This window comes from Lotus japonicus, chromosome 1 (assembly GCF_012489685.1).
Source record: "Lotus japonicus ecotype B-129 chromosome 1, LjGifu_v1.2".
Taxonomy (NCBI): domain Eukaryota; kingdom Viridiplantae; phylum Streptophyta; class Magnoliopsida; order Fabales; family Fabaceae; genus Lotus; species Lotus japonicus.
Window position 1 is genome coordinate 120,909,257 of NC_080041.1, and position 20,983 is coordinate 120,930,239.

The following is a 20,983-nucleotide window of genomic DNA, read 5'->3' on the forward strand; positions in this document are numbered from 1 at the left end:
ACCCGTGGGATAAAAAGAACCAGAAGCTGTCCCCTACCCTGGGGACGAACATACGGCTTCTTCTGGAAATACCTACCCTTGTCACCTCTTCCTTGGTTAGTCCTAGCCGGACCTCCACTTCCTTGGTTAAGCTTGTTCTGACCTTGGAATTTGCCCCTTGCATTATCAATGGCCTCAATTCCCTTGGTCTTTTCCACCAGCACTTGGTAGCGATTCAATCCTAGGGGTTGCACCGCCCTCTGTAGCTCATAACTCAGCCCATCAATGAAGTGCTCGCACATATAGCCTTCATCTATCTGTCCTCGAAAGTAGCGGAAATGTTTCGCCAACGACTCCAACTTAGAAGCATACTCAGCTACGGTCATGCCTCCTTGACGGAGTCTCAGAAATTGTGCTTCCTTGGCGGCTCTAGCACTCTTAGGAAAGTACTTGTCCAGGGAAAGCTCCCCGGAAGCACTCCCAAGTGATAGCTTGATGGTCGGCTTCCATCATAGCTCTAGCCCCGCGCCACCAATACTCAGCTTCACCAGTCAGCAGGTAAGTCGCATAATCCACTTTCATCTCTGCAGTGGTACGCAGAAAGGTGAAGATCTTCTCCAACTCCTGGAGCCATAAGTCAGCTTCCTCCGGATCGAAGCCCCAGAGAACTTCGGCGGATCCTGACGCTTGAAATCGTTCAGACCTCTGGTCTGAGCAGCAGCTTGTTCACGCTCCTCACGCTGAACACGGCGAGCATTTTCTTCAGCATGGTTTTGTGCAGCCACCAAAGCAGCAGTAGCAGCACGTTGAGCTTCAGCTTCCTCCCTTGCAGCGGAGTTGGTAACTTGTTGTGCCATAAGGGCAGTCAGGTTAGCAATAGCTTGCTCCATCGGATTCATGTTGTCTGAACCTTGAGTCTCGTCCAGCTGTGGAAACCTCCTGTTCCTGTTTTCATGAACAGTCAAAGACCACAACAGAAACTCAGGTCAGAACAACACAAAGTTCTATAATAACTAACTATGTATATACTTATATCAAATGTATAATTAACGATAACTAGCATAAGGTTATTCACCATAAACAACCTTCAAGAATAATTTATATGAATAGTAATCAAGCACACTCTTCCTCCGATTGACACCCCATCAATCGGTCTCAGAGTTCAAACATCTTAAGAAGACACTCTACCCAAAAGCTCTGGTTTTCTCAACCAAAGCTCTGATACCACAATTGTAACACCCCGGTTTCTCAACTGAGGAGTCACATTAGTTACCTAACAAAATCTAAGGACTATTTCGTAATCCTAAGAAAACACAATATATTTTTTCCCTTTTCGAAACAACTGAACATAATTGAATATATAACATAGACTTTATTCAACAACCCGTTCCCGACATAATAATAATAGTGTCTTACATCATCATGAACAAGTTTCCAAAATAAGTACGCACACTTTAACAGTGGCGAAATAAGGTTTAAACAACAGAGTTTTCATAAGGAAAAAGAAACTCAAACATAGTCCACCAAAAAGGGAGAAGCAACTGCTTCATCCACCTCTACTCGACCGCCCACGATCACGGTCTCCGACTCGAACAGCTAAGCTTCAGCGGAAGGCTCACCATCGCCTAATAGCGTTAAGCGCCCAAACAACAAATAGCAAATAGAAAAGGGTTAACTCCATACAATTATCATGTATGAAAGAGAAAATCATGCTATTCAAATTTAACTACCTATCATGGTAAATAAACCAGCAACATAACTAAACTCATATATCAACAACCTAATCATATAACATCAATTCGGATATCGACAACCTAACATATAACATCAATTCAAATATCAAAAACTTCAACAGTATAATATCAATTCAGATATCAATAAACCAATAACTAAAATCCAACAACATAGGGTCAGGTGTTAGTTCCCTATAATGCAACTATATGCTTCTACCAAAATGGATCGATCAGCAACGTCTCTCAAGACGGGACAATCACGCGGGACCACACCCACCTCATTGCCACTTTACGCCACTCCGGACGGGACAATCGCGTGGGACCACACCCACCTCATCGCCACTTTAGAACATCTCGAAAGATGGGACAATCCCGCGGGACCACACCCACCTCATTGCCACTTTATAACGCCTCGAAAGACGGGACAATCACGTGGGACCACACCCACCTCATCGCCACTTAAGAACCAAAGCCTATATGCCAAGTCAGTCAACAACAATCCCCAAACCAATGATTAATTCGGAGTAACCACATGTTATTCCTATTATCAACGAACATAACTCAATTCAATTGCATACCAACTCAGTTCAATGACAGAAACCAGTAAACGGCCGAAGCCTCTCAGAAAACGGAGACACACGTCTCAATAAGTTTACTCGGCCGAAGCCTTCAGAAAACATTTGGCACAAGCCTCAGAAACAGTCAATATAAGCAAGCATACAACATTGCAAGCATAATAATCATAATCCAATGCCAATCAATATAAACATCTTCATCTCAAACGCAGGCAGTGCGATAAAAGCAGGCAAGACTCAAAGACACTCTAAAACCGAGTTACCCTTACCTTCGTGAGTAGAAGTTGGGCATGGAAGTTGTGAACCTAGAACAAGGAAACACAATCATCAACACAAGCCCTACTAGAAGTAACACTATCTAATAACGCTAATCGAAACCGGAAAGAAAGCTTTTAAAGCTTCAGAGTTCCTCTTAAGGCACGAATTGACAACGGAACTTCGTTCGCTAAAACGAGCATAACTCGAGCTACAGAACTCGGAATGACATGAAACCAGCGCCAAAATTTCGACAATCAAAAGAGCTACGCAATGGCTCAGGTCATAGAGACTCAAAAATTATTTTTGGACACGGTACCCTAAGCAATAGGTTTCGGCCACTATGTAAAATAGGGTTTCCGAACTTTTTCTTCGGTCTAAATCGATTCCTAGGTATTCCTAGGCGATATCTAGGCCAGGGAAACTCTCAGAAAAATTATCGGGTCGAAAACTGTCGCAGGGGTATTTTGGTCAATATTTTTAGCTCAGAAATTCAAAACTGAAATTTCGAAAAACAAATTAGATGGGGTCGACACCAACGACGATTATGACGACTAATCCTACTAACGCTAAGCTCAGTCGAGAGTTTTAAGCCCAAAGGACGGAACTTTAGCCAAAAATGGGTATTTCCTACAGAAATGAATTCCGGCGGCATTTCGGCGACATTCGGCAAAATGTAATCCGCTAAACATGCTCAGGGGAACGCAGGGAATAAGTTTAGACACTAAAATCAAGTTATTTGGACAGTTTTACAAAAAGCTCAAAACTTTGAGCACAGAAAGACATAGAGAAAAGCGACAAAATTTAAGATCAGAAGAAAGAAATAACATCAGTACCTTGAAGCCTACGCGTAGCAACGAACAGAGCGACGATCAGGCAAGAACCGGAAAAAATCAAATCTCTTCCTTTCCTCCAAGAAGTTCACGGCCGTGTGTGTGTGTTGTGTGATTTTTTTTTTGATTTTTTTCATTTTTTGAAGTCCTATTTATAGGAAATTGAAAACGTGAGAAAATGATTATTTCGCGATTCCGATTTTTCCTACTGATTCCAACGTATTTTAGACACGATATTCTTCCCGCTGAATCTTCTAATTCTTCAAAGAAATATCAATATGATTTTTGGTTTTCGAGGCTTGTTTTTTAATGTTTACCGGCTTAAAATGCACTTTATGCACTTTTTGATTTTGACCTCGGATGTAGAAACTTCCTTCTGAAGAAAGATTTGGAACGTCGATTAGAGTGGGCGTACGCGTGTGGAATCTTCGTTTGAAGCTCCGAATAGGAAATGAGTGTTCGTAAATTCCAGGGTTTCGTATCGAAACGCTTATTATGGAAGGATTAAGAGAAGTTCTAACATTTCTCTGAAGATTTTTGGAATTAGTTTCCCATCGTGTCTTTAAGTGCAAATTAGTCGTTTACTAACGGTTTTGCCCTAAGGCAGAAATGAATGAAACTCGTGCCGTAGCCTATAACGACTATGTTACTATTCTTAGTCATTTCCTGAACTTTCCTCTTCTTAATATTAATCCAAACATTAAACACGAGTCAAGTTCCTCTCACGCTTACACAGAATCCTATGCGTGAGCTGGAAATCATTTATCTATTTAATTCTAAAATTTTGGGTCTTACAATACTACCCCCCAAAAAGAAAGTTTCGTCCTCGAAATTTAAGGCTCAGTGAAGAGTTCCGGATACTGTTCCTTCATCTTCTCTTCTAGTTCCCAAGTAGCATCGCCCGTGACTTGGTTCCAAATCACTTTTACCAGAGGAACCTGCTTGTTCCTCAACTGCTTGATCCTACGTTCCTCAATCCTCATTGGTGCCACTTCAAAAGACAAGTTGTCTCTAAGTTGGATGTCATCTTCCTTGATGATGTGAGAGGGATCAGGAATATATTTCCTTAATTGTGACACGTGTAGCACATCATGAATCTTGGACAGAAATGGTGGCAACGCAATCCGATACGCTACTTTACCGACTCGCTCGATAATCTGATACGGTCCAATGAACTTCGGTGTCAGCTTCCTCGACTTTATCGCCCTTCCCACTCCGGTAGTTGGTGTCACGCGAAGAAACACATGGTCTCCCGCCTCGAACTCCAGTTCTCTCCGACGTGTGTCAGCATAACTCTTTTGTCGACTCTGTGACGTCCTCATCTTCTCTTGTATTTGTTTTACTTTCTCAGTAGTCTGTTGTACTAATTCAGGTCCAACGAGAAGATGTTCGCCATCTTGAAACCAACATAAAGGAGTTCTACATCTCCTCCCATACAAAGCCTCATAAGGTGCCATTCCAATACTAGCATGAAAATTGTTGTTATAAGTAAATTCGATCAACGGCAACAGCTCATCCCAGCTTTCTTGACTATCCAGTACACAGGCTCGCAGCAAGTCTTCCAATGACTGTATCGTCCTCTCTGTCTGCCCATCCGTCTGAGGGTGATAGGCAGAGCTCAACCTCAACTTCGTGCCAAGCGCCTCGTGCAAGGCCTTCCAGAAATGCGAAGTAAACTTCGGATCTCTGTCAGAAACAATACTCGAGGGTACTCCATGAAGTCGTACAATCTCAGCGACATACACTTTTGCAAGTGCCTCCACATTGAACGTGGTCTTCACCGGTATGAAATGTGCTGACTTCGTCAGACGGTCCACAATGACCCAAATGGAATCAAATCTCTTCCTCGTAGCTGGCAAAGCTACCACGAAATCCATAGAGATACTGTCCCACTTCCACTCCGGCACATCAAGTGACTGTAACATACCCGCAGGCTTTTGATGTTCTATCTTCGCCTTCTGACATGTCAGACATGCCGCCACATATCTGCTACATTCTTCTTCATTCTTGGCCACCAGAAATTCAACTTTAGATCTTGGTACATCTTTGTCGATCCCGGATGAATACTCAATCTACTCTTGTGACCTTCGTCAAGGATCATCCTTCTCAACTCCATGTCCAATGGCACGCAGACCCGTCCTTTGCAACGCATAATGTTGTCGGTTCCTACCTCGAAATCCGGCGCTTTTCCCAAAATGATCAAGTTCCATTTCTCGATCAGCTCCTCATCTAACAGTTGCTTCACCTTGATCTCGTTCAGAAAATCACTAGTGATTGTCACCATCCCAAAGCTCAATTTTCCAGGTGTCACTTGCATACCCAAACTGAGGTCGCGAAAAGTCTCGATAAGTTCCAATTCCTTAATCATCAGCGATGAAACATGAATTGTCTGGCGACTCAGTGCGTCTGCTACAACATTTGCTTTTCCTGGGTGGTACAACAAAGTGAAATCATAGTCCTTGATAAATTCCATCCAACGCCTTTGTCTCATATTCAGATCCTTCTGATCGAACAGGTACTTCAGGCTCTTGTGATCACTAAAAACAGTGAAAGTGCTCCCATAAAGATAGTGCCTCCAAATCTTGAGTGCAAATACCACAGCCGCTAACTCCAAATCATGCGTAGGATAGTTCCGCTCATGTATCTTCAACTGCCTTGAAGAATAAGCCACAGCCTTTCGGTGTTGCATCAACACACAACCCAAACCTTGGTACGAAGCATCGCAGTAAACCTCGTAGGGTTCCTCCTCTTGTGGTAAAGTCAGAACTGGCGCGGTCGTCAAGCGCTCCTTCATATCCTGGAAACTCTGTTCACAATCCTCTGTCCAAGCGAAAGGTTGGTTCTTCCGAGTAAGCTTTGTTAATGGTCCTGCAATCTTAGCGAAACCTTCGATGAATCGTCGGTAATATCCAGCTAAACCGATGAAACTCCTAATATCCGTCACAGTCTTAGGACGGTCCCATGCAAGTACCGCTTCTACTTTACTAGGATCCACAACAATGCCCTCCTTTGAGATGACATGTCCTAGAAACTTTACTTCTTCCAACCAAAATTCACACTTTGCCGCGTTAGCATACAGTACCTTCTCCCGAAGAACTTGCAATACTTGACGCAGATGTTCCTCGTGTTCTTCAAGATTTCTCGAGTAGATCAAGATGTCGTCGATGAACACCACAACGAAGCGATCCAAGAATGGATGAAAGATCCTATTCATGTAATCCATGAATACAGCTGGTGCATTCGTAACTCCAAACGGCATCACTAAGTACTCGTAGTGCCCATAGCGTGTCCTAAGCGCCGTCTTTTGGATATCCTCGTCTTTGACTCTAATCTGGTGATATCCCGATCTCAGGTCAATCTTCGAGAAAATAGCAGCACCCTTCAATTGATCCATCAAGTCGTCAATCCTCGGCAACGGATAACAGTTCTTTATCGTGACTTTGTTCAACTGTCGATAGTCCACGCAAAGTCGTGATCTTCCGTCTTTCTTCTTCACAAGTAGCACTGGCGCTCCCCATGGAGAAACGCTAGGTCGGATAAACCCCTTCTTGGTTAAATCCTCAAGTTGACTCTTCAGCTCCGTCAGTTCTGCCGGTGCCATACGATAAGGTGCGATCGATATAGGTCCAGTGTCTGGGACTATATCAATGGTGAACTCCATATCTCTAACTGGAGGTATTCCGGGTACGTCTTCGGGGAACACATCCTCGAACTCTTGCACAACAGCTATTCCTTGTATTCCATTCTCCTTAGCTTCCATTACGGTTGTAGACATGAGAGAACTCAAAGCTCCTTTCCTCAAAGAGAGCTTCGAAAAGTACGAGTTCAGAAACTCGGCGAGTCCAGCATCGGGAAAGATAACTACCTTATTGGCGCAATCAAGAAGAACATGATGGTGGGACAACCAATCCATGCCTATGATCACATCCAATCCCTTGAGAGGTAAACAGATTAAGTTTGCTATAAACTTCTTATCTAGGTACATCCAAGGACATTCCAAACATGCAGTGTTAGTTACTAAGCTCTTAGATGCAGGGGTAGACACTGTTAAGTCAAACGGTAACTTCGACACTTCTAGCTTTAACCTTGTCGCACAAGCTATATCTATAAATGAATGCGTAGCACCAGAATCAAATAGCGCGATAAGGGAATTACCCGCAATCTCGCAGGTACTGCGGATTAGACCATCGTCTTCCTCAGCTTCAGTTCCACTGATTGAGTAGACCCTTCCACCAGCAGTAGGCCTCCTAGCCCCAACAACATTTGTAGCATCCTCAACCTTAGGAATCCTGCAATCCCTAGCGAGATGGCCTGGCTTGTTGCAGTTCCAACACATCAGAGGACCCTCGGGACAGTGGCTGGCGTAATGTCCCTTTTGGTTACACTTGAAGCAAGTCACACCGTCCAAACTCACTCCTAGAGGTCTCGGTGCAATAGCATTCCCACCCGTGGGATAAAAAGAACCAGAAGCTGTCCCCCTACCCTGGGGACGAACATACGGCTTCTTCTGGAAATACCTACCCTTGTCACCTCTTCCTTGGTTAGTCCTAGCCGGACCTCCACTTCCTTGGTTAAGCTTGTTCTGACCTTGGAATTTGCCCCTTGCATTATCAATGGCCTCAATTCCCTTGGTCTTTTCCACCAGCACTTGGTAGCGATTCAATCCTAGGGGTTGCACCGCCCTCTGTAGCTCATAACTCAGCCCATCAATGAAGTGCTCGCACATATAGCCTTCATCTATCTGTCCTCGAAAGTAGCGGAAATGTTTCGCCAACGACTCCAACTTAGAAGCATACTCAGCTACGGTCATGCCTCCTTGACGGAGTCTCAGAAATTGTGCTTCCTTGGCGGCTCTAGCACTCTTAGGAAAGTACTTGTCCAGGAAAGCTCCCCGGAAGCACTCCCAAGTGATAGCTTGATGGTCGGCTTCCATCATAGCTCTAGCCCCGCGCCACCAATACTCAGCTTCACCAGTCAGCAGGTAAGTCGCATAATCCACTTTCATCTCTGCAGTGGTACGCAGAAAGGTGAAGATCTTCTCCAACTCCTGGAGCCATAAGTCAGCTTCCTCCGGATCGAAGCCCCAGAGAACTTCGGCGGATCCTGACGCTTGAAATCGTTCAGACCTCTGGTCTGAGCAGCAGCTTGTTCACGCTCCTCACGCTGAACACGGCGAGCATTTTCTTCAGCATGGTTTTGTGCAGCCACCAAAGCAGCAGTAGCAGCACGTTGAGCTTCAGCTTCCTCCCTTGCAGCGGAGTTGGTAACTTGTTGTGCCATAAGGGCAGTCAGGTTAGCAATAGCTTGCTCCATCGGATTCATGTTGTCTGAACCTTGAGTCTCGTCCAGCTGTGGAAACCTCCTGTTCCTGTTTTCATGAACAGTCAAAGACCACAACAGAAACTCAGGTCAGAACAACACAAAGTTCTATAATAACTAACTATGTATATACTTATATCAAATGTATAATTAACGATAACTAGCATAAGGTTATTCACCATAAACAACCTTCAAGAATAATTTATATGAATAGTAATCAAGCACACTCTTCCTCCGATTGACACCCCATCAATCGGTCTCAGAGTTCAAACATCTTAAGAAGACACTCTACCCAAAAGCTCTGGTTTTCTCAACCAAAGCTCTGATACCACAATTGTAACACCCCGGTTTCTCAACTGAGGAGTCACATTAGTTACCTAACAAAATCTAAGGACTATTTCGTAATCCTAAGAAAACACAATATATTTTTTCCCTTTTCGAAACAACTGAACATAATTGAATATATAACATAGACTTTATTCAACAACCCGTTCCCGACATAATAATAATAGTGTCTTACATCATCATGAACAAGTTTCCAAAATAAGTACGCACACTTTAACAGTGGCGAAATAAGGTTTAAACAACAGAGTTTTCATAAGGAAAAAGAAACTCAAACATAGTCCACCAAAAAGGGAGAAGCAACTGCTTCATCCACCTCTACTCGACCGCCCACGATCACGGTCTCCGACTCGAACAGCTAAGCTTCAGCGGAAGGCTCACCATCGCCTAATAGCGTTAAGCGCCCAAACAACAAATAGCAAATAGAAAAGGGTTAACTCCATACAATTATCATGTATGAAAGAGAAAATCATGCTATTCAAATTTAACTACCTATCATGGTAAATAAACCAGCAACATAACTAAACTCATATATCAACAACCTAATCATATAACATCAATTCGGATATCGACAACCTAACATATAACATCAATTCAAATATCAAAAACTTCAACAGTATAATATCAATTCAGATATCAATAAACCAATAACTAAAATCCAACAACATAGGGTCAGGTGTTAGTTCCCTATAATGCAACTATATGCTTCTACCAAAATGGATCGATCAGCAACGTCTCTCAAGACGGGACAATCACGCGGGACCACACCCACCTCATTGCCACTTTACGCCACTCCGGACGGGACAATCGCGTGGGACCACACCCACCTCATCGCCACTTTAGAACATCTCGAAAGATGGGACAATCCCGCGGGACCACACCCACCTCATTGCCACTTTATAACGCCTCGAAAGACGGGACAATCACGTGGGACCACACCCACCTCATCGCCACTTAAGAACCAAAGCCTATATGCCAAGTCAGTCAACAACAATCCCCAAACCAATGATTAATTCGGAGTAACCACATGTTATTCCTATTATCAACGAACATAACTCAATTCAATTGCATACCAACTCAGTTCAATGACAGAAACCAGTAAACGGCCGAAGCCTCTCAGAAAACGGAGACACACGTCTCAATAAGTTTACTCGGCCGAAGCCTTCAGAAAACATTTGGCACAAGCCTCAGAAACAGTCAATATAAGCAAGCATACAACATTGCAAGCATAATAATCATAATCCAATGCCAATCAATATAAACATCTTCATCTCAAACGCAGGCAGTGCGATAAAAGCAGGCAAGACTCAAAGACACTCTAAAACCGAGTTACCCTTACCTTCGTGAGTAGAAGTTGGGCATGGAAGTTGTGAACCTAGAACAAGGAAACACAATCATCAACACAAGCCCTACTAGAAGTAACACTATCTAATAACGCTAATCGAAACCGGAAAGAAAGCTTTTAAAGCTTCAGAGTTCCTCTTAAGGCACGAATTGACAACGGAACTTCGTTCGCTAAAACGAGCATAACTCGAGCTACAGAACTCGGAATGACATGAAACCAGCGCCAAAATTTCGACAATCAAAAGAGCTACGCAATGGCTCAGGTCATAGAGACTCAAAAATTATTTTTGGACACGGTACCCTAAGCAATAGGTTTCGGCCACTATGTAAAATAGGGTTTCCGAACTTTTTCTTCGGTCTAAATCGATTCCTAGGTATTCCTAGGCGATATCTAGGCCAGGGAAACTCTCAGAAAAATTATCGGGTCGAAAGCTGTCGCAGGGGTATTTTGGTCAATATTTTTAGCTCAGAAATTCAAAACTGAAATTTCGAAAAACAAATTAGATGGGGTCGACACCAACGACGATTATGACGACTAATCCTACTAACGCTAAGCTCAGTCGAGAGTTTTAAGCCCAAAGGACGGAACTTTAGCCAAAAATGGGTATTTCCTACAGAAATGAATTCCGGCGGCATTTCGGCGACATTCGGCAAAATGTAATCCGCTAAACATGCTCAGGGGAACGCAGGGAATAAGTTTAGACACTAAAATCAAGTTATTTGGACAGTTTTACAAAAAGCTCAAAACTTTGAGCACATAAAGACATAGAGAAAAGCGACAAAATTTAAGATCAGAAGAAAGAAATAACATCAGTACCTTGAGGCCTACGCGTAGCAACGAACAGAGCGACGATCAGGCAAGAACCGGAAAAAATCAAATCTCTTCCTTTCCTCCAAGAAGTTCACGGCCGTGTGTGTGTGTTGTGTGATTTTTTTTTTGATTTTTTTCATTTTTTGAAGTCCTATTTATAGGAAATTGAAAACGTGAGAAAATGATTATTTCGCGATTCCGATTTTTCCTACTGATTCCAACGTATTTTAGACACGATATTCTTCCCGCTGAATCTTCTAATTCTTCAAAGAAATATCAATATGATTTTTGGTTTTCGAGGCTTGTTTTTTAATGTTTACCGGCTTAAAATGCACTTTATGCACTTTTTGATTTTGACCTCGGATGTAGAAACTTCCTTCTGAAGAAAGATTTGGAACGTCGATTAGAGTGGGCGTACGCGTGTGGAATCTTCGTTTGAAGCTCCGAATAGAAAAAGTCTTCATCGTAGGTTAATTTAATAGCTCTAGAAAAACCAGGGATTCAGTTTCGGCAAACCTCCCGGTATCGGAAATGAGTGTTCGTAAATTCCAGGGTTTCGTATCGAAACGCTTATTATGGAAGGATTAAGAGAAGTTCTAACATTTCTCTGAAGATTTTTGGAATTAGTTTCCCATCGTGTCTTTAAGTGCAAATTAGTCGTTTACTAACGGTTTTGCCCTAAGGCAGAAATGAATGAAACTCGTGCCGTAGCCTATAACGACTATGTTACTATTCTTAGTCATTTCCTGAACTTTCCTCTTCTTAATATTAATCCAAACATTAAACACGAGTCAAGTTCCTCTCACGCTTACACAGAATCCTATGCGTGAGCTGGAAATCATTTATCTATTTAATTCTAAAATTTTGGGTCTTACAGCCGACCCCCTACAGAGGCCATGCCCAATGACAGTTAGAACATGGCAATCAGACTCTTACCACGGTCGGTTGCCTATGTGCAACCACTCGTCCATATGGAGAGCTTTGCTTGATATGTCATGATTCATCAAATTCTTTCTGAAATCAACAACTCTCTACCCAAGGTATATGTGTGGCACTCGAAGATCTCATACAATATAGAAGTCTGCCCCTATTCGTCCGGTTAAACAAGGTGTCAGGAGATACAACAACCTTCCTTCATCGTCATACTTTGTCCATCATGATAACTTGTCCAGCCTCACACTTCTCTACCTCGAAGCCCTCAAAACTCAACTCTATAAAATGCGGTTTCCGCAAGGCATAAAGTACACACATTGTCTACTCTCACCCACATATTAACTCGAGTATCAGTTTTTTGTACACCGGTGTATCACAGAGATAGAGAAGCTCACCCCCACTGACGCACCACAACGACGGTGGAGCTCACCTAGATAGAAGAACCAACACCTATTTGTCATTCTCCAACTCTCTCAACACTCTTTTGAAAGATTTGGTCAGGCTCATATGGTCACTTATAACTTTGTGAGTTATTTGCTTCGATATTGATGTAAAAAAATAAAATAAAATGGAACAAAAATAAGTTGGTATAAATGCTTACATAATTTAAAATATTCAATAGATAGAAAATATTCAATGGATATCTTAGAATAAACAGAGTTAATGAATGTTAAACCTATTGACACTCATGTGGAACCAAATGCTAAACTTATACCAGAACGAGGGGAGCTCCTCTTAGATGCAGAGAGGTACAATAGATTAATTAGAAAATTGAACTATCACACTATCACTCATCCAGATATTTCTTTTACTGTGAGCGTGGTTAGTCAATTTTTTAACTCACCATGTGAAGGGCATTAAGATGTTGAAATTCACATTCAAAAATACTAAAGGAACTTCAGGAAAGAATCTCTTGTATGAAGACAAAGATCATGCACGAGTTGTAAGATACACCGATGCAAATTGGGCAGGTTGTCCTACTAACAGGAGATCCACTTTGACATTTTCATTGGTGGTTCGTGGAAAGCAAGAAACAAACTAGTGGCAAGGTCAAGTTTACAAGAAGAGTAATGGGCCATGAACTCTACCACCTATCAGCTTATATGGCTCAAACAGTTACTTAAAGAGCTAAAATTTGGGGATAGTACACTGATGACACTCATTTACATCCGGTGTTTCATGAAAGGACCAGGCACATTGAGACAAATTGCCATTATGTTAAAGAGAAGATTATATCAGGGGACATCACAGTTAGCTTTGGCAGATGGCTTTACTGAGTTTTAGAGAGGTCCTACAATTAGTTATATAAGTTACAAGTTTGGTGCATTATAATTTATATACTCTAAGCTTGAGGAAGAGTGCCAAACATCTTATATATAAGTAGAATATCTTATTGCTAATTGTAAATAGGGTAACAATGATATCTTATATAACAGCACTACAGGAGTAGAGGACAATATGCAGCTTTGCCTGTACCTTGTGAACATGAGAAACTGACAGGAGAATATAACTCACCTAACACCTCGTGGAGGATAGGTGTAACACCTTAAGTTTTTCAACCATATATGAAGTGTATAATATTATGTCTACAATAAAATTTTTAAAAAATAGTACACATGCACAGAAGGTGTAATACGCTATACATGGTGTGAACCATGGGATGATAACTACCCAACTAAGATGACACTTTTTAATGAATCTCCTTCAATGGAGCATACGGATGCAGTACTAAATCATAAATGCTATAACTTCAAAACCAGAAGAAAATAACCAAAACTTTGTAACACAGTTATGTGAAGACAGTAATACAACTAAGCAAAAAAGATACAAACAGAAGCAGAAGAACATCAACAACCAGTAGAACAGAAAATTTTAATGATTGTGCTCCCTCTTATGATCCTGCTTCCATCCAGCTCAACGGGTTTCCATGAAGCCCACATGTCACAAGATGGACCTAATACCCGTTTGGATGAGCATCAAAGAGCACTAATTGGAGCTTATTTAGTGCATTTTCTAGTAGATAAACTCCAACAAGTCCGAATCCAACAGGCTCATAGTAGCCATGTGAACTCTCAAGCTACACATTATGATTCCAAGACCCTTTTTTTTCCTAGTTCCACAGGTTCTCAATTCCGTATTGCTATTACATTATATCCACCAAATGCAATGATCAGAGGATTTGGATAGTCAGTCTTCAGGGAAGGAACAACTTCCCAGTTTTAATGAAAATTCAGCAAAATTCGACTCCCAAGGATTTTACTTTTCATCCAACGCGACATCTCCCTGCCAAAACATACCATAATAAGCGAAGAAAGAAAAGACGGACAGTTCCCGCACTTCCATGATCCATCCCAATTAAGAATGCAGACAAAGGACTCAAATTTTGCTATAAAGCAGTTAAATCCTACTATTCATCAACTGAGAACAGGATAACAGCACCAATTGCTATAAAGCACTTTTCAACCAGGTATAATTGGTTACATGAATCAAATAATGCCATAGTGTTTCATCAAAAACCAATTCTTTACAGAGACCATTTAGATCTATCAAATATCAATCAAGAAAAAGAAAATATAAATTGCAGCGCACCAATAACATCAAAATTTAGAGGAACAAAACATCCACATCAATTACTGGTATAAGATGCAACATGATTTTCGAACATGTAAGGAATCCTGAGAAAGTGAAGAATATTTTTCATATGAATGTGTAACTCTTCGGGCAGCAAATCAACAGACAATAGACAGTTGTTCAGCAGTTTATTACTACCTCTTGGGAATGAGATCACTATGTACTTGTTGCAAGATGCATATCCATCTACGACGTTTTGTATTTTTTCTCTTGTACTGCACAATCAAGAACCACACCTTAGTACTAGATTTGCATCCAAACAGAACAATAAGACAAACAACCAGAAGCAATGCAATCCCAATATTGATAGCATTACTGTAACAATAGCTAAAGATATAGAAGGAATGAAGGTACAATTTACAAAAGAAATTTAACAAACTAGAAGATGTGACTCTTTGGGTAAAAAACCAGTGAATAAAGAGAGTCATTCTTAGGCAACCAATAGTTTTGATTAAGTAGACAAATATTGGAGGAATTAATGTCAGAGCCTCACAGCTATTGCAGCTTTTTGACTTCTTCCGCGTGACGTTATGCTCATTCTCCCTTCCACTGACAGGCTTATGTTCCTGTAGAGGATGATACTTCATAGACTCTAACTCTTCCTTTGCAATATTAAGCCTGCGCTTCTCATCTTTCTGGTACAATTTTGTGTAAGTAACAACACCCTCTTGAACCTTTACAGATGATAAGTCATATGGAAACATCAACAACTTACATGGTACTTCTCCAGCCCCATTATTTGTTGCTTACAAAGCCTAAGTTCCATCTCAAGTGCATGAATCCGAGATTCCGCAGGCACAGCACACTGCTCCACCATCTGTTTTTGCCTACCCCGGACTACCTCAGGTTGCCACACGTTCAAAGCTACAGAGGCTTGTCTACAAAAAACAAACACAAGATCCTATCAACAGAATACACAATGAAGTTACGAATGTTACTAAAGGCCATAGGCCTATAGCACAAACCAAACACAACAGGGGGCAAACTAGCAAAACTACAATTTAACCACTGATAAAGGGGTTGATTGAGAGAGCTCTTATTTAGGCTTCTCTTATGACATAAACACTTAAATGGGTGTTTAGTAGAACTTATAAAAATAGCTTATGATCCTATTATAAGTTCTTGTGAACTTATTTCAAAAAACTTCTTAAATAACCGAATTGAACAAGTTCTTAATTAAACTAGTTTCCATAATCCCCAGCATACAATGGTTAGACACTTACAGGTCAAATGCAGTTGATTGACACCCTTAATGACCAATACATTCGTCAACTTACTACGTGTAATAATAATTTGAAGGGTTTTGATTCATTCACACCCTACGTCATTTCCTATTTCATCCCATTTCCACTCACTTTTTCTTTCTACCGCTCTATTCTTTTCCTATCACATCCCTGCCATATCTCTCATTTCTCTCTTTTCTATTTCTATCTGAACTCTGTAGTTACCCAGGAAATGAAAAATTCAATCACCCCTATAACTTTTTATGATAAAAACAAGGGCATTCATAGTAATCAACTTGAACTGATAGAGGGGGAAAACTGTAAAAGTGTTCATTTCCTCAATCAATGAACAAAAGATATTTAACAAACAGCGCTTTTGCATCAGTGTAAATCAATTGTGGCGGTCAGAAGCTACTCACATAAACTTCTCTCCATATAGTTGATTTTAACTATCAAATCAAATGTACAAGAATTTACAAAAATGCAGTTTCTTGACGCCCTTAATGACCAATACATTCACCAACTTACTAGGTGTAATATTAATTTGAAGGATTTTGATTCATTCACACCCTGCATCCTCTTTCATCCTATTTCCATTCACTTTTTCTTTCTACCGCTATATTCTTTTCCTATTACATCACATGTCATATCTCTCATTTCTCTCTTCTATTCCTAAATAACACTATGGTATTAGCTTAAATCAATTTTGACAGTGAGAAGCTACTAACATAAACTTCTCTACATATAATTGATTTTAACTATCCATTTAAATGTACAAGAATTTACAAAACATGCACTACATGAGTGAAGTACCTGATCCTACGCAAACTGGACAACTCTACTGCAGTTTCTCCAGCTTTGATGGACTCTTCAGCCACCCGTGTCTGAATATTGCGGAGCTTTCTAGAATGTTCGGCAACCTGGCTCTCCTTTCTCAGCACAACTCTCTTATGAGCTGCTATTCTTCTCTCCTTGTCTCTCTCGAATCTCACCACCAAAAACATCAAACAAATCAATAAAAATCTGAACTTTATAAATACCCAGATAATAAAATCATCGAAAATTGACAGGGGCCATGTTTGGAAGCTCAGAAAACCAAAAAAATAAAATCGGAAACCCAGAATTCCAATCTTACCTCAATTTATAGAGTGATTTAGCAGAAGGAGAAGTAGAAGAAGAAGATGGGGGTGTAAGGGAAGGGAAATCGGAGGAGAGAAGGGGGTTCCAGAGGGAGTCATCGGAAGAGAGGCGGTGGAAGCGGCGGCAAGAGATGGAGATACAGCAGAGGTCCTTGTAGGTGAAACCGCTGCTTTCGACACCGATTTCGAGAATTCGCCTCCACAGTTCCTCCGGGAGCGACGACATTTTGGGGATTCCGACGAGTTGCGGTGTGATTGTCATCGTGAGAGGCTGAGAGCTTCGCTTTCTACTTCACCGGCAACCGCGAGCTTCAACGTTCGATTAAGCTGATTATTATTTTGACAAAAAAAAAAATAGTCTTATAGAGCAAATATTAATTTATACTCCTACGTTATAAGGAGTATTTATCTAGTCAAAAAATATTATTAGGAACTTTTTTTAAAGAATTATTAGGATTAAATGTGTATGTATTAACCACAAGGGGGGACACAAGTGATGAATGTGCATTTTCTTAAGGGATTTCGTCTAAGCTTCTGGCTCAGGTTCGATCCCCTATGAGGTAAAAAATAATACATTTGTGGTCAGGGACATCACTACTGTATCTCAAGTCAGATTAGTCATGTAAGACTCATTTCCCCCGTGAAGACTGGTGGACAAAGGACAAAAAAAAAAACGTAAATGTATTGTTAGTGAAAATTTTACACAGTAATTCGATCACATCAGAAAAATATACTTTTGTTTAAGTAAAATTTCAAATGTAAGTCATCATTTTTCATACGTGGCATATCGTGATTGGTTGTTAATGTAAAACTCTTTTATATTGACAATACATATCCGTTAAACTCATTATTATTTGTAGTTTTTCAATTATTCTCATGTTTATTTAGTAATTCAGTAATAGGTTAAATATGTTCATGGTCACTGAACTATAGCCAGAAATTGATTTTCGTTCTTAAACTAAAATTCCATAGTTTTTCATCCTTTAACGGGTAAAACAGTTTTCTAAATAGATGACGACATTTCTTAAAGACAAAAAAATTATTTGGTTTCAAATCGAAATATTAATTCTTTTAAGAAAATAATTATTAAATTTCTTTATCCAAACACAAATGGGCTATTTAATGCACTAACAATGTAAAGTTATATTACATCGTCAACCAATCAAATTTCAAAGTTTTGTCACGTAACTTAATTTAATTAAATAAAAAATCTATTTTTCGTACGGTGTATCAAACTTTTTCTTAATTACTAATTTGAAATCTTTCTTGATTTTCTATCTTTTTAATTGGAGTTTAATGCACTTCCCACATGTATATGCAATTATTTAGCTAAAAATCTTCAATATATTAAATCATAATTAAATTTGGATATGTAAATATATGATTTATAAATAATGCAAAGATATGATTTGATATATCATATATGTGTAACGTGGAATACTATAAGTTAATTTTTAATCATCAAACGTTGTTTCATTCACAATGGAAGAATCAGGTTCCACCTCCGCCGAAGAGGTCGCCAGAAGCCGAGACACCCTATCGGCAATCCTTTTCCGGCTGCCGCCGAAACCCCTTATCCAATTAAAACTCGTCTCAAAGGGGTGGCTGATCCTCATCTCCGACTACCGATTCCGCCGCAGCCACTACCTCCGCCACAACCCCGCCGCCCTTCTCCTCTCCAACAAATACGGCCCCTTACCCCGCTCCCACATCCTCTCCTTCACCACCACAACCGCCACAATCCGCGACCTCGACCTCGACTTCCTCACCAACCACATTTTCCGCGCCAAACGCGTCGACACCGTCGTTTGCTCCTGCAACGGCGTCCTCCTCTGCCGTTCCGCCACCTCCCACTTCATCTGTAACCCAACAACCAGAACATTCACCACCCTCACTCTGCCTAAACAGCGCTCCAAGAACAACCAAGAGTGCGCGTTTTACCTCGCCTTCGACCCTTCCACCTCGCCACACTATGAAATCGTTCTGCTTCGGATATGGGGTGGCGTGAAACCACCGTTTCGCTGTGTCTTCAGTGTTTACTCCTCCAAAACACGTTCATGGAGAGACTCTGCTTCTGGGGTTAGTTTCAATGCCCAGTTTAGATTGAATGATGCTAATGGGGTTTACTCCAACCGTGCCATTCATTGGTTCAACAAAGCTGCTGAACTCTCTGGTGATTGCACTGGTGGTATGTATTTTGACATTGATGCTCGGTGCCTGAAAGAACTCCCAATGCCTCTGTTTGATGATTCGGAATCCGAATCGGTTAATCGAAATGTGAAGTATTTTGGAGAATCTGGTGGGTGTTTGCAGTTGATAATTGGCATTAAGGAAACTCTCAAGTTTGATGTTTTTGAACTGAAGGAAGATTACTCTGCATGGTCATTGATACACAGTGTTAATCTCAACCCAACACGAGTTAAATTTCCAGAGTTATCACATTGGGACATGCCTAATTCAGTGGTGCCATTTTACATTGCTCGCCCTTCAGAAGAAAAGAACTCAGTGTTGGTGTTGATTGTTGGTGGAGGAGCAGCAGTATTACTGTATGATCCTGTGGATAGAACTTCAAGAAAGTTGTGTGATTTGAAACCAGGGACTATAAATGTTGATCTTGCTACTGGTAATGTGTTGGGTGAGGTTTTTCAGTACTTTGAGTACAGCTCTTGTTGAAGCTAGTAGTAAATTTGTTGATACATTGCAATTGCAATGAAAGGTGTTGCTGGAAAGATTTGTAGATTGTAGAGGTTGGTTTATGAGTTATTTTGTTTCTTGCTTTAGTTTATCAAAATAGTTAATGAGTTTGTCAACTTTAACACAATTGTAAATATGTTTATCAATGCTGTTTTAGATTAGTAACTGAAAATTATATTCACTTTTTTACTTCAATTTTTATCCACCTAGATCAGTTGTTTAATCTAGACAATCTGATGCTTAATTATTCGAAGTACTATAGTAAAATCAACAACAAGGGTAATAATAGTTTTTTTTCTATTAAGTGAGGTTGATTATATGGATCATAATATGTCATTGAACTCGATATAAAACCAAATTAAGAGGAGTATTATCGGGATCGAGGATGGATCTAGGTAGGAGGAAATGCAGTTGTCACCCCTAAAAGAAAAGCATTGATGATCTACATTCCAAGGTCACCTCAAGAGCTCTTTAATATCCCAAATCAGAGAAGCATACAGGTGGCTCGCATCCGACACAAAATGCAGCATCACTGCATCCAAAGAGTTTGATTGACAGTTCACAATATGCCAACCTTGATTCCAAGCAACCGACATGGCATGAAATCTAGCAAGCAATTCAAGATACTGGATGAAAGAATCATGAAGAAAGTCATAAAAACCCCCGAGACATTGCTTCGATTCACTATTGAAACAACCACCAAACCCTCCACCCCCCTTCTCGGATTTCCACAAACACGATATTCACATTCAACATGATGCAATCAGCCAAGGAAGGCGACCAAGACACCAATCGTGGGGAACGAGGAGGAGCATCGACTAGCACTGCAAAAGAAATCTGCAGATCGGATTCCATGTCAATGATGCTAGAGGCAATTTGATAATGTGACATCCGGGTATTCTCCGCGCACACAACATTTTAGGCCAGCCAAACCCTCCATAGTGTGGCAATTGCATCTGAATTCGATCCGAGTAGGTCACGGAGCCAAGCGACAACATCATCTTCACGGAACGTAACGTTGGTAGTGCCATAGCCCATGTTGCGCCAGATATCCCGAGCCTGACGTAGTATTGTCTCAGGTCAACTATTACAAACAATGCAGCCTGCAGAAGTAGCCAAGACTTTGAGGAGTCAAAGAGAAATGCTTACCTAACAAAGCCACATTATGGTCA

At 40.8% G+C, this 20,983-nt stretch overlaps 2 protein-coding genes and 2 long non-coding RNA genes across 4 annotated transcripts; 1 reads left to right on the top strand and 3 right to left on the bottom strand.

Moving 5' to 3' along the window:
- Positions 1–1,331: 1,331 nt before the first annotated feature.
- Positions 1,332–3,222, bottom strand: LOC130732562 (uncharacterized). The gene is made up of 2 exons (XR_009017068.1): positions 2,557–3,222; positions 1,332–1,604 (listed from the first exon to the last, which is right to left on the bottom strand). It is a non-coding gene; the product is annotated as an uncharacterized LOC130732562 (long non-coding RNA).
- Positions 3,223–9,150: 5,928 nt separating this feature from the next.
- LOC130732563 (uncharacterized) lies at positions 9,151–11,714 on the bottom strand. Its single transcript, XR_009017069.1, has 2 exons — positions 11,198–11,714; positions 9,151–9,423 (listed from the first exon to the last, which is right to left on the bottom strand). It is a non-coding gene; the product is annotated as an uncharacterized LOC130732563 (long non-coding RNA).
- A 2,177-nt stretch (positions 11,715–13,891) lies between these two features.
- Positions 13,892–17,466, bottom strand: LOC130729954 (F-box protein SKIP24). Its single transcript, XM_057581810.1, has 6 exons — positions 17,114–17,466; positions 16,792–16,965; positions 15,471–15,633; positions 15,249–15,390; positions 14,894–14,970; positions 13,892–14,407 (listed from the first exon to the last, which is right to left on the bottom strand). Exons 1-5 carry the CDS (start codon positions 17,377–17,379, stop codon positions 14,942–14,944), a joined length of 774 nt encoding a protein of 257 aa, XP_057437793.1. The 5' UTR covers positions 17,380–17,466; the 3' UTR covers positions 13,892–14,407; positions 14,894–14,941.
- Positions 17,467–18,599: 1,133 nt separating this feature from the next.
- Positions 18,600–19,790, top strand: LOC130722539 (F-box protein At5g07610-like). Its single transcript, XM_057573294.1, has one exon. It carries the CDS (start codon positions 18,600–18,602, stop codon positions 19,788–19,790), a length of 1,191 nt encoding a protein of 396 aa, XP_057429277.1.
- The last annotated feature ends 1,193 nt before the right edge of the window (positions 19,791–20,983 follow it).

What these genes read in the sequence shown, in the direction of transcription:
- LOC130729954 (XM_057581810.1), bottom strand. Translation starts at nt 17,379, where the DNA reads ATGACAATCACACCGCAACTCGTCGGAATCCCCAAAATGTCGTCGCTC. An exon ending in AAATCACTCTATAAATTGAG is followed by an intron (nt 16,966 to 17,113) that starts GTAAGATTGGAA and finishes TTTGGTGGTGAG; the next exon opens with ATTCGAGAGAGACAAGGAGA. An exon ending in TCCAGTTTGCGTAGGATCAG is followed by an intron (nt 15,634 to 16,791) that starts GTACTTCACTCA and finishes TGTTTTTTGTAG; the next exon opens with ACAAGCCTCTGTAGCTTTGA.
- LOC130722539 (XM_057573294.1), top strand. Translation starts at nt 18,600, where the DNA reads ATGGAAGAATCAGGTTCCACCTCCGCCGAAGAGGTCGCCAGAAGCCGA.